A 12,584-nucleotide genomic window follows, 5' to 3' on the forward strand; every position below is an offset into this window, starting at 1 on the left:
TAGCCACTGGATCTGCATGTGAGCCATAGCAGTGGTTAAGCGTTGTTCAGGTCCTCTTTCTGTAACAGACCTGAAAATGTAATTTTCTTTAGTTTGGTCTTTTACTTCCTTTATATGGTATGTCTGAAGCAGCCGAAGAGGGTAGTCGGTTTTTTGCGTTGGTTGTCTTGGGTTTTCTGTGATGCTGTTCTGTTTCTGATGTTCATTAAATACCTGATGCTGCAAGACAGGTCACAGCCTGGGTAAGGCCGTGCTGTGCCTTATGCCAATGGCTTCCTTACTTCCATGTTGATTGCAGGAGGCTCTCGAAGCTCAGTCACTTCAGTTGGGTTCATTTCACCTGTGGAGATCTGCCCGAACAGCTTATGCCAGCTTGTGCAGTGTGGAGATCTTTGTGCTGCAGAGATTGACCCAGGCTGTTACCAGAGTATCCCCACATCCACCTGGAAAAGTCGCTGGTCATGTGAATCCCAAAGCAGCAGATCCCTGATGAAACCCCAATGCCTCTGACTCGCGTGCTGTAACTCCTACATGGACAGACAGTTTCTATGGGTGCCTTCCCCCCCCCAGGGGCAGTGTCAAGGCCCTTCAAAGACATCATCCCCTGCTCTCTGCCTCTGACAGGATGTTCCTTGGGTCTCGGTACAAATTTCCAAACCCTGATTTCATACAAGTCAACAGACCAAGTGATTAAAAGCTGCTCCAGGCTTAAGCTGTATTTCCTGTAAGATCCTTGTGTTCTGGTTTGGTTTTGTTGTACTCACAGACGGAAATGGCTCAGGAAGTTTTAATAAAACTGTTTATATCCACTGAGGAGATGCTAGATGATGAGCCGCATTACAGTATGTTAAGAGCCTGCCTGCATGAACATCAGCCTTGCTGAAGGCTTCCCACGCCACCTCAGTACATGGTAGGTAGCTGCACTCAGGTGAACACCGGTTGTTCGGGAGCTGTGCTGCCTTCAGCAGGGCAATACCAGCACTGCTGTTCCACACAGGCTTCCAGAACCTGCCCATCGGTGGTGGCGAGTGTCATAGGTTACTGCATGCTCACCCCATTTCATAACAGATACATCTGTTGTCCTTCAAAAATCGGGATGGTGGTGGGGGAGTTACTTCTTGGTAATTCTCCATTGTGGCTAGTACTGTCTGTTCCACTTCCTCCAATGTCTCTTCGCTAAAGGCTGTTTTTTGGGTGAAAGGAACAGGATATGAGAACATATTCTAATGCTTATATCTGGTTTTTTTAGGGAGGAGACACAGCAACGTGCCACATGGAAATGGTAAGGCCAGAAGGTCTTGTTTTCTAATAGTTTTGACATACCCAAAGTTAGAGTGCTCTGTGGAACTCACTTGGCAAGTATCTCAGATAAATGCTTTTTTTTAACTGAAGCATAGTAAGTATGTGTAACTCTATTTGCTTGTTTAGCCTGATTTATTGTGATAATTAACAGTCTGCTTTGGAACTAAATGTGAAGGATTTAGTTCCCGTGCAAGAGGACACATGTTTTTCAGCCGACAAAGTGAGGTGGGGAGGCTTGTCCCGAGAGCTGAAATTCTGCAGCTGTTCATCAGTTCTTTTAGACTTGATCTTACAGTACTAGAACCATATGAAGAAGCATGAATAAGCACCACAAACGCTTTTCTGTTTTACCCTGTATGGTCTGGAACTTGTGCACAAGAACACCGCTATGGGTGCCAAAGAATTAATGATTTTTAATAACCCTGTGGTGAGATGGCCTACTTTTACATCAGTAAGTTTATGTCTAATGAGATATAGGCATTCCCCTCTCCGTATTTCTGTCCAATATATGCTGCAGGATAAACAAACTTGTGTTGCTGTATCAAAGCTGTGTCCTGGCTCACAGTAATACAGCTTGGAGAAGGAAGGTTTGACAGAGCCCAAGATCATAGGTATTTATATACTTATTTTGTGTAAATATTTATGAAACCTTGAGGTAGAAACTCAGCAATTTCTTGGTTGTTTTGCATTCTGAAACCAGAAAGTGAGTTCGTTCAAAGCAGGGACTTATTGAGACTGATGCATACTTGTAGCTGCCATAGTGGTTTGAGTTTGAACACATCTCAGAACTGGCTCAGTCAACCGAAGGGGAGAATCACAGCTCTCCCATCAGCACTCTGCTCCCCACTGCTCCTCCCAGCCACTGGAACGCAACTAACAGACTGAGCAACTGGAACACAAGGACTCACCAAAGGATCAGTTGTGTTTATTCCATTACTCAACAGCTGTTACGCAGATGAAGTCATAATGGCCAATAAGACCACACAAAATTATAACGCTTGAGAATAAACTATCTTCTCTGAATTTACCCCCAAATTAATATCCTTTGAATATTCTCTTCCTAACTTCTTCGTTGCAGCAGAACAGTTTGTCACTGCAGTACAATATTTATAGCACTTAATCTAGTTAGTCTCTGGAAAGAATGGTGTGTTTTACTCATTTAGCAGCAGGAACCTGCCATCTGGCACACAAAGTATTTATGTAAAAACCTTGCTGTCCCACAATTCATGATGTGCTTTTCATAGCTCTTGTTGAATGAATTTATGAACAATGTGTAAGATGTCTTAAAGTCAAAACAGTCTTGGAATGACCTCTCTTTTAAATGGAGAAAGCTGAAGTACTTAAACAGTACATAACCTAGTCATTGATATTCACTGCTGACGTCTTCTTTAAACACAATTCCTTGCACAGTAGGCTGAAAATTATGTCTTAATGCAGTCTAGTTTTTCACAATCATTTGATGTCCCCTTCCCCAGACTACCTGTTCCATAGATGTTCACAACTGCAACATTCAGTTACTGTTAAAAGCGTATGAGAAAACTCACAGAGTTTTCTAATGGGATTACAGCCAACTGAGTGGCCAGTAAATGGTAATGATTTCAGCTGGGACATGCTTTTTGCAATGGTTTTCCACTCCATTCATTTCCATACTCCTAGCCAGAAAACCAAAGATTAAATTAAAAAGAACAAATTCTGTTGAAATGAGAAATACTATTTTCCCAAAATAAAACCTCTCAACACATTACAACCCTTTATCTCTGCAAGGCAGTTCTTTTACTTCTGGTAGGACATAAGCCATCGAGGTACAGACTGTACTTACAGCCTCCTAGGTTAAGTGCTTCACTTATCATTCCAAACGTGGAATCTAATCAGTCAGTCCTGTAACAAACACACCTGAAGCTCTGTGAAGGACAGATGTTCAACAACTTCTGTTAAGATATATACTCTGAAAATAAGGGCAGTTATTTTCTGATTCAGTCAAGTATCTGTGCTAGTCCTTTTCATACCATCGCCCATATAGAGCAGCTGTCAGTAGCCCAGAAGATGTTCTATTTTTGCTTATGAAATAGTGGTTGTTTTTCCAGCCCATGTGATCAGCAAAGTCCAAAGTAATACCAGATGTCAGCAGTAAAGGGAAGATATAAGGGGTACTCATATTTCCCCATAGCTGGAAATCTATCAGAGCAGTGGCATCTGTAACCTCCTGTCCACAAGTGCTAAAGCTGAGACCACCACACTTTACTAATGCACAGGCCTGAACGTAGTATGTGCCATGCACTGTATGCAGTCCATCAAAAACTCCCAAAGCATATAATTCATCCGTTAAAACAGCTCTCTGGTAAGTTAAGTAGCAACAAAGGGTATTGGCACAAACCTGGAGCTCTCCTTTTTCCCCCCATAAAGGAACAAAGGTATAGTTGTCGTACATCATTTCTGCATAAAATGTGGGAGGTAACTGTTCATTTCCTTTTTCTGATATTCTGTCAGGGGTCTCCTGTCCCTCCTTAAAGCAAACATGATCATCCATTGAGGGGCTTGTAAAAGTCTCACATGAGTGATGTATGTTCTCTCTGAATCTTTCTTTACTCTCCAAATTGGTTTTGTAATCTGTAGTAATCACAGGAATTTCTGCTACTATGAGCTTGCCACCGTAACTTTCCATGTTGTGGTAGATGAACGATTTGACTGGAGTGTATATGCCACTCCCTGTCATGCCCAAGGTAGGGTGGTGGATATTAGCTGCTAAAATATTGACGTTGAAAGCTGTTGCAAAAGCTTGTTGAAATTCTACAGCAGACAGGAGTGGGAGCTGGTTCATCCAGGCAGTCGGATATACAACTTGTTTCAAATTGTATTGTCTGATGAGGTTCACTGCAGGCTCAAAAAAGAGTATATCAAAGCAAGTAAACATACCAAATTTGCCAGCAAAAGGGGTATCAAAGAGTTTATAGTCAGGCTCTGGGGGGGTATCAAAAGCATATTCAAAATACAGATTGTGTTTGCGGTATGTGGCTACCAGCATACCGTCATCGTTGAATGCCACGTTGGTATTGAACTGGTATCTTCCATCAGCTGGACAGTGAGGATCCGTGTGCTCACAGGGTTGCTTAGTCCCTAAGTTTGCCACAAGGAATATTTTGTTCTTCAGTGCCATGCAGCTCAGACGCTGAAGAACCTGTAGAACAGTACAGGGAAATGTAAGCACTTCAGAATATGGAGGGGTAAGTTTTACTTAAGCTTTACTTAAGAAGCTATGACTTAATACTTTCCAAATAATTATTTTCAACTGGAAACTGAACATATTTGACCATATCTGTAAAATTTAAAAGCACTGATGATTTTGTGATGAAAGCTACTGGAACCAGTAGCTTTCTAGACTGAAAAGTATTTCAGATATTAATTTCAAAATAGCATTTAAAAAATTATCTGGATTTTTCTTTCCTGGGAAGTGAGTGAATAAATAATCTCTCTATTTCAAGGGCATTAATGTTGATAAACTTCTGACTGTTGCAGGAGCACCAACGGCTTTAAAACACGGCTTTGGTAAACTGAAAGCTTTGACAAGGCAGCATAACCGATCTCTGTGTGCCTTTAGAACAGCAAACTTCTAATAATGATCATTTGTGCCTGCAATGGCTTGTTCCTGCAACTAGATGTTTTTACTCTAAATTTTTAAAAAAGTGATTACTAGCAACAACTTAGAGAGCAGAGATGTAAACAGATAAACTTTCTATAGATATAGAAAAGAAATACAAAAAGTTCCAGACTACAGTATTACTGGGATGTTTCTTCCACACCATAGAGAGCTGTACCAAAGACTGCCAGTACTGCAATCTCCAAACAGGACCTGAATGACAAGCCTGTTTGTGCATGATCATTGGTAGTAAAGATTCACGGGCCAAAGCAGGTCACCATTTACAACTGTGATTCACGTGGCACACAAATTCTGCTTTGCAGGCACATGCATGATTATTTACTTTCGTTATAGTGACTACTGTAACCTCAATAGGAATAAATAGTCTGTATTACTAAGCATGGTTATTTTCACTACTGGTTCAGAATAGTCAAGGAAAATACTATTTTTGTAACTCGCTGGTCATATCTGTAATCACACTTGGTATGTGCTAAGTCGGGACTTCTATTACGTTGTAACAGGTCAAGTCCTGTTACTTGTGCTAATCATTTTACACACAATCACTGAGTCAGAATGCGCTGATGTCACAAAGTCATTAAAACTGAGTAACAAGAATGCATCAAAAGTGAAGATACTGCTATGTTGTTTTATATAAAACAAAGTTGTTCCAAATAACACTACTAACAATGTATCTTATTAGAGTGATTACCCTTTCATAGGCTGGGGAGGGGGAGATGACAAATCCATATGGCTCATAAACAAGCTAATCTTGCTTGTGTGTATCTAGAACCCTCCTCTGCTAAGAATGAAACCAACATAAACTGAGAGTTCATAAAAACACAATCTGGTACTACGAGTTGTTAAACTTCTTGCTTACTTCCCTAAGCAAAACTACTAGAGCTAGTTTCCCACTTGGAGCACAAATCTAGCATTTAGTTATTCCACCTCTCTGCGAAAACCACTCCTACATTTACCTCTGTGTCATTGAACAAATATGGCTCTCTGCATGGATTCCACTTCACAGACTGTGAATGCAGAACGAAATCTAAGTAAGGATAAATGGAACTTCTGGTAAAGTTAAAGCCATGGATTCCATCTTCAGGAAAAACAATGATCTGTGCTCCCTGTATGTAAAACAAAAACACGTTTTGTAGGCAAAGCAAAATCAACCTAAAGACGAAAGGGGAAAAAAGGGAATCTCATAGGTAAAAAGACCTAAAGAAAGTTAAGGATAACCCAAATACACTTTGACAAGAATGTAGTTTGAAAATATCTTTTCTTTGACTTCATAGTAGGTGTAACTACACATATAAAAAAAAGGTTATTTAACCTGACACATACCTTTTAGCCTGAAAAATAACCTATTTGACATTATTTTAAAGGCATGCAAATAAGAGCAGACTTCATCCAAATTCTTACCAAAAGTATTCTCCATCCACATGAGTCATGAGAATGAAATTATTCAGGGTAGAGACTGATGATATTAAATTTTTTCTTATATTTTTGTTCAGAATTATGCAGATGAACTTTGTCAAAGATTCTGTACCTGTGTCAGAGGTACAGCATCACTTAGTCCGGGCTATATACCTCAATTAAGTATACAGGGTTGCATAGGGTACTGGGAGTCTTGTGTTCAGAAACTGCTTGACTGTGGAAGCAATGCAGATTCTGGTGGAAATGCAGCCATGCCAGAGTTAGGCATACCCTACCTGAAGTTCAGGGAGATCTGTTCCTAACAATGTAGTGGATTCCTCTTGAATCAGATCCAGCATCAGTCACTCAGATTCCTGTGACTGTTCAAAAGTCAGTTCAAATGTGTTATCTGTGCTATGATTTTGGGATAACTTATGTCTTGGTGGCAGTACTGCATAAAAATAGCTATTATGCTTCTGGACTCTGATGCCCAGTCATCATTCTCAAAAAAAAAAAAAAAAACCCAAAAGACCACTTTTTCAAACTATACAAAAATTGTAATTCTTCTGTCCCAAACCAATAGATCTATGAAACTTGGAAGTCATTTCTTCTCTGCATAGGGACAGCAGTGCCTGCTTCCTCTGACTAGAACCAGCTTTGGGTTTTCTTGGGGAGGGAAGGAAAGGAGGCTGTCCATAAGAACAGCCAGAAATACTAGTCTCTCTAAATATATTTAGACTGAGAACCATTTCATGGAGGGTAGGAGAAAGGAATGGAAAACTTTACTTCCACAAAGTTGTTAATGGTGGAACATTCATTTCCAAAGCATTTAACTTCCTTAGTTTTCAGAAACATTCAGGAATTTCCATTGAGAGCACTGGAATAAAATCAAACCCAAAGACAGCTGCCTGTAAGACAATCTTTCAATAAAAACATTCCATTTAAGAAAACAGAAAGGAGCTAGGTATTCAGACCAAAATAGAAAATTAATTTCCCTATACTAAATAACTATAGGCGTGTTTTTCCAAGCTAGGAATAACTCAAGTCAGGCGAGCTGCTAATTGGCCTGATTTTTTTCAGAGCTGCTGGCAGGTCAGAATGTCTGAAAACCCAGACCATACTTATGTATATAAATATGGCTTTAGTTGCCTGGGAACACAAATGTGAAATATTATCCTCAAATAGCACTTACTCTATATATACATAGGATACAGTCAACTGCTCCTAAGCTGCGGCATACCTGTCTTGCAGCAGCCACTACTTGCTGTTCATAGATATCTAGGTTTCTGCCCATGAGTTCCAGTGCAGACCGTCGATCAACCAGGGCTGTCGGGTTAGGACTCAGAATGGACTCGTGTTCATACACAGCGGCAACATAATGCCCTTCCCTCTTAAGTCTTCCTGAGACAACTTGATAGCAAAAAAAGCAGATGGACAGCTTCCAGCACAGATCCACCATGGTGTATGCCATAAATCTAGAGGGGAAAAAAACCAAACAGGTGGGGTGAGGGGAGCTGGAGAAACATATAGTGCCAGGAGTTTAAATTTACGATTAAATATGGACTGTAACTGAGACTTTTAGCAGTGTTTGAACCGTGTGGTGTTTTTAAATTCCTGAATGACCACATGCCTATTGTTTCTGAACCTTAAGTCTATCTACGTTGCTGCTTTAAATAACCATGTCCTATTTAAAAGCAATTTTGCTTCATATATAGTTCTACTGACCTCCTTGCTTTGTCTCCCTTTCCAATAAACTTTATCATTCATTTATAGATCTTTTGCACCATATATCAAAACATCTTTGGGAAAAGTCAAAAGCAGCTTGCAAATTTGCAACTTCTCCCCCATTTCGTGGTGGGGGATGTATTTAAAAGTAGCATTTCCTAAAATTATTTGGACACAATATTTAATAGTCAAGTAGTGATATAACTTATTTTATCAATACCAAAACAGATAATTGCCAAAAGAATTACGCTAGACACTACTTCTGCATTCATTTATCTTTCTATCAAGAAAATGCCTCTCCTGATGGATGATGGATTCACACTATCCCAACTCCATGTATATAATAAATAGACTAATTTGTCTCATACACTGCAGCTTTTCTCAGTATTTAAAAAGATGTTGACTGCATTTTAGATCTGCATTCCTCCAGTAAAATCCAGATAGGTAAGGTTAAAAATGCTGTCATAGTAATAACAATAAAGCAAAAATCCATACAAAATGCAGAAAATTTACATGATTAAGCTTTTCTTAGAAAAAAATGAAAAATTAGTGAGTCTAGAAGGCTGGGGCACTCTCCCACATGGGCTCCCTGTGTAGCCTTTTGACTTCCCAAGCTGGGAAAATACTCACACAGAACAAGGATGGACTGACACTCAACAGCTGTGCAATGCTTAAGGAATACTATAGAAATGCCATGTTATTCTCACAATAAGAGAATTCTGTACTTGTGTTACTAGTATCATTAAGGAATTATATCTTGAATATAAAGTTGGAAGACCATGCAAGAGAGATGCACTGATGCTATATAATGATTGCCCACAGTCTTCAAGTTCAGTTACTGACTTTTTAATTGTATTTGCTCTTTGGTAATTCTTATCCAAGAAAAATAAAGTTCCAAAACACACTTAGTGCTTTTCAATCTTTGTGATCCACAACTCCCTTAATTTTTCCAAAGCAAATACAGACTCTGAAAAACACGTGCATCAAGAGCCTTCTCTAGTTCCCATTAGGAGTTCAGCAGGAAAAAGAGATCAATTTTAAATTAATCATATTTTTATTTTTTATTCATGTTATGTTAACTGTAGTTTTCTACCTAAAAGAGAAAGTCTGCGACAAGTTAACTTAAAGTATTTCTTTTCTTAAATTCCAGAATGAAAAGCAGATAATAAGTAATTCCCAATACTGTTGGTTTGGGTTTTTTTTTTTTGTCTAATCACCAACTGGTTTAGTATCTAACAATGAACAAATTGAAGCATTTCATAAGTAATACTTTAGTTTAAGCCACTTGTTTGCTTCCATGAGCTCTATGCACTATTTGCAACTGGTTTAATAGCAACACAATCCCATGTAGGACAGGAAAATCATAACCTTAGTGCCTATGGTAGGCAGAACACTTGTCTTCTCAACCAAAAAGTCTTAATACGTAGTAACACTTGTAAAGGTCCAGGAGTAACTTAGCTATTAGATGCTGCAAGGTCAACTACACGTTCATATTTTCTTGAGGCCTAATTTGCCAATGTGTCCATTTATACATGCCTTCAACAGTAAATTTAAGTTACCTAAAGCACAATAAAAACAGAATAGAGCCTTGGCATCTCTGTAACCGTTTTGAGAAGTGAGAAGTCCTACTTTGTCCTGTGCAGCTCAGCTTTGCAAATGAAATACCAAGGTACACGTGAAGACATAAAGCAGTAGCAGGGGGAGGGAGACGAGAGGTGGGAAGCCTCTCACCAGTTAAGGAAGCCACTGAAAATAAACACAGTGTTGCACTTCACTGACAAAACTATCTTTTCTATTTCTGTCATCCCTTCAGAGCCAAAACGCCTATTTAGGACAGGAATGGGTTCTAGTCAGCTGTTCCTCAACAAAGTTGTCAACTAAGATGTAATCAGAATTCATCATTACTAGTGATAAAGTTGGAGAGTTTCAGATCACAGGATGGAATTGCTATGTGTTAGAAAATAGCCTTTTTGCCTTCTAAGACAAATACATTAGCAAAAAAAAAAATTAACAGGCTGCTACAAAATTTTCTGTTTTACAGACATGCTTAGAGATTCCTCATTTTTCTGCCACGGTTTATTTTCTGGTGGTCCAAAACACTCCAAGTCCTATCCTGAATCCCTTCCTCGTTTAGATACTCAAGAGGTTTAGTACTGAATATACAACTACGCAATCTCATCTGGATGAACGTGGGCCAACTAAAATAATAACTAAAGTAATTCCTCTGAGTCCTTATCCTTGGCTGTGCTGCTAGTCCCACAGACAATGGCTGAGCACTTATGTGAGTGCTCCCTTATGCCTTTCCCCTATTTGACAGCTTAAACAACAGAACCCTGCCATCTAATGGATTGCTTCTAACAGGGAAAGCTGTGACAAGCTCCACGGCTGGGCTTGGGGATAGTAACCTTTCCAGCCAAAATAAGGACACCATCAGGGTTTACTCAGCCCTTAAGCTGTGAGACTGCAAGTAAGTCTCAGCCACATTCTGGTTTTGGTTTGTTGTTTTTTTTTCCCTAACAGATAGTGCTACACTATCTAATAAATCCTTTCCTTGAAGAGTAGTTAATTTGTTTAGGGTCTTCAGAGCTGTCACCTCACCTAAGCTATGGCTTTAAAAGAAATTTTCATTAACTGAAATGCTTTATAATTTCATTTCTTTTTCTGTCACTTTACTGTTATTTATGTGGTCTTTTGCCTGGCAGATATCTTCCGTAGGATCATCTCACACAAATATAAGCATTTCATAGCAGTATTACTGCCATGCAGTCACAGTATTCTAGTTATAGTTCTATACCAAAAGTAAAGAGACTGATGTTTAAGTTTGGATGCCAATTCAGACAAGTTTTTTCTGTAGTCACAGTGTTTCTCCAGTCACTGTTTTCCTATTCAGTTTTTCAGAACCCTCTAATCTCAGTACACTGTAAAGTAACGCATCCAGTCACTCACTTTTCAACAACTTTGGAAACTTACAAGTTTGTCAACTCTCACCATATATAGATGTAAACACAGAGAAAGGCAATACCTACCCTGCTTCTTAGAACTTTTATATTCAGAAAAATCCAAGAGACTGTAAAAAGCAGCAGCAGCACAGCACTACTGTGGGTCCTCTTAAGTGATTAATAGCAAACGCCTGTTAAGATATAGTAACATAAACACTAATAATTACCAGGCAAAATACTAAATTTACTATGAAACAATAAGTAAAAGTCTTTCTTACATTGAGTGAATGAATGAGCGAATCCATGAATTGTGATGATGTTGCAATTCTAACATACAGAATATATAACACAAGAGCCCCTATAGAGATGTAAAAATACAGTGAAATTCAAGCTTTTTCCCCTGATCCCTCCTGTCTACTGCTTTTAGATGCTGCATTATATTTTAATACAGTATTTTACTATATAGATTTTAGGAAGATTTTTTTCGTTTTAGCAATGCAATCATAGCTCAATTGAAACAGGTATCTTGCATTTCCTTTTCTGAAAAATATTTATTCAGTGTGCATTGCATTATATAACCTTCCCCTAGTTTCCTGGTTTTTATCCAGAGGTGCAATCTATGTTTAAAGAATGTTGCCCATTCTAATCTAATGTTTTATAAAACGTCTACATTTCACAGGAGTCCTGAAATACGCTTTGTCTCTTTGTAACTAAAAGATCTACATTATCTAAGCTAATGACAGAGTGAGAATGAATTAGAATGCTGCTGTTATTAGCGGTTCAGCTTGAACAACTCAAGACGGCTGCACAACTGACAAGTCAGAGGATGGGGCAGCGCATACTGTCTACTGTGTCACTTCTCAAACACGTGCAAGCTTGGCATGGCCAGGATGGCCAGAGCCAGGTAAAATGGTGGTGCACCATCCTTCAGGGAGGATTTTGAAGAAGTGTCTCACACTACTCTCCCGCTTCTCCTCATGAATGCTGGCGTCAGGCATCTTCATCTAAAATTACCTTGTACTTTGCTCTGCTCTGTGGTAGCGACCTCCGACCGACTCCACAAAGCTGGCATGTTACACCACCGAGGCGGCCGCCCGAGTTACAAACCCGGCTCGCCCTGCGGCTCCCACAGGCCTTCGAGGCCGAGCTGCCACAGGCCAAGCGCGGCCTTAAGGGAGCCTGGGCCGGGTAGGGAACCCGATCGCCCTCTCCCACCTCCCTCGGTTCGAGACCGATCGCTTGGCTCCGGACAGGCCCCACCACCTCTCTCCCCTCTGCCTCCCGCACCAGCCCCTCACAGACGCGCGCCTCTGTTTAACGGCCGCCCCCCGTGCGCCACCGCACCGCGAGCCTCACGCACCGCCGCCTCGCGCTCTCATCGCCCCCTGGCGGCCACGCGCCGCTCGGCACTGCGTGGGGGCGGAGGGCGGGCAGGCGCCTCCCGGCCTCTGATTGGGCGCCCACGCCAGCCAATAGAAGGCTTCTTCAAGCCTGCCAACGGGGTCAGAGGTGGATACCCGCTGCTCCTCGGGCCCGCCCCCTTCGCTGTCTGATTGGCCGGGGGACGTGCC

The 12,584-nt window shown here is 40.5% G+C and overlaps 1 protein-coding gene across 2 annotated transcripts; it reads right to left on the reverse strand.

Annotated features, from left to right (window-relative positions):
* Window positions 1-2,207: 2,207 nt before the first annotated feature.
* On the reverse strand, window positions 2,208-12,582 carry BTD (biotinidase). Of its 2 annotated transcripts, XM_074150199.1 has the most exons (4): window positions 12,505-12,582; window positions 7,590-7,824; window positions 5,911-6,060; window positions 2,208-4,477 (listed from the first exon to the last, which is right to left on the reverse strand). In XM_074150199.1, exons 2-4 carry the CDS (start codon window positions 7,818-7,820, stop codon window positions 3,293-3,295), a joined length of 1,566 nt encoding a protein of 521 aa, XP_074006300.1. In that variant the 5' UTR covers window positions 7,821-7,824; window positions 12,505-12,582; the 3' UTR covers window positions 2,208-3,292. The 2 variants fall into 2 exon arrangements, with proteins under 2 accessions (XP_074006300.1, XP_074006299.1); XM_074150198.1 differs by lacking the exon at window positions 12,505-12,582 and having other exon boundaries at window positions 7,590-7,820.
* Between the last annotated feature and the right edge of the window lie 2 nt (window positions 12,583-12,584).

This window comes from Numenius arquata, chromosome 7 (assembly GCF_964106895.1).
Source record: "Numenius arquata chromosome 7, bNumArq3.hap1.1, whole genome shotgun sequence".
In the NCBI taxonomy this organism is placed as follows: domain Eukaryota; kingdom Metazoa; phylum Chordata; class Aves; order Charadriiformes; family Scolopacidae; genus Numenius; species Numenius arquata.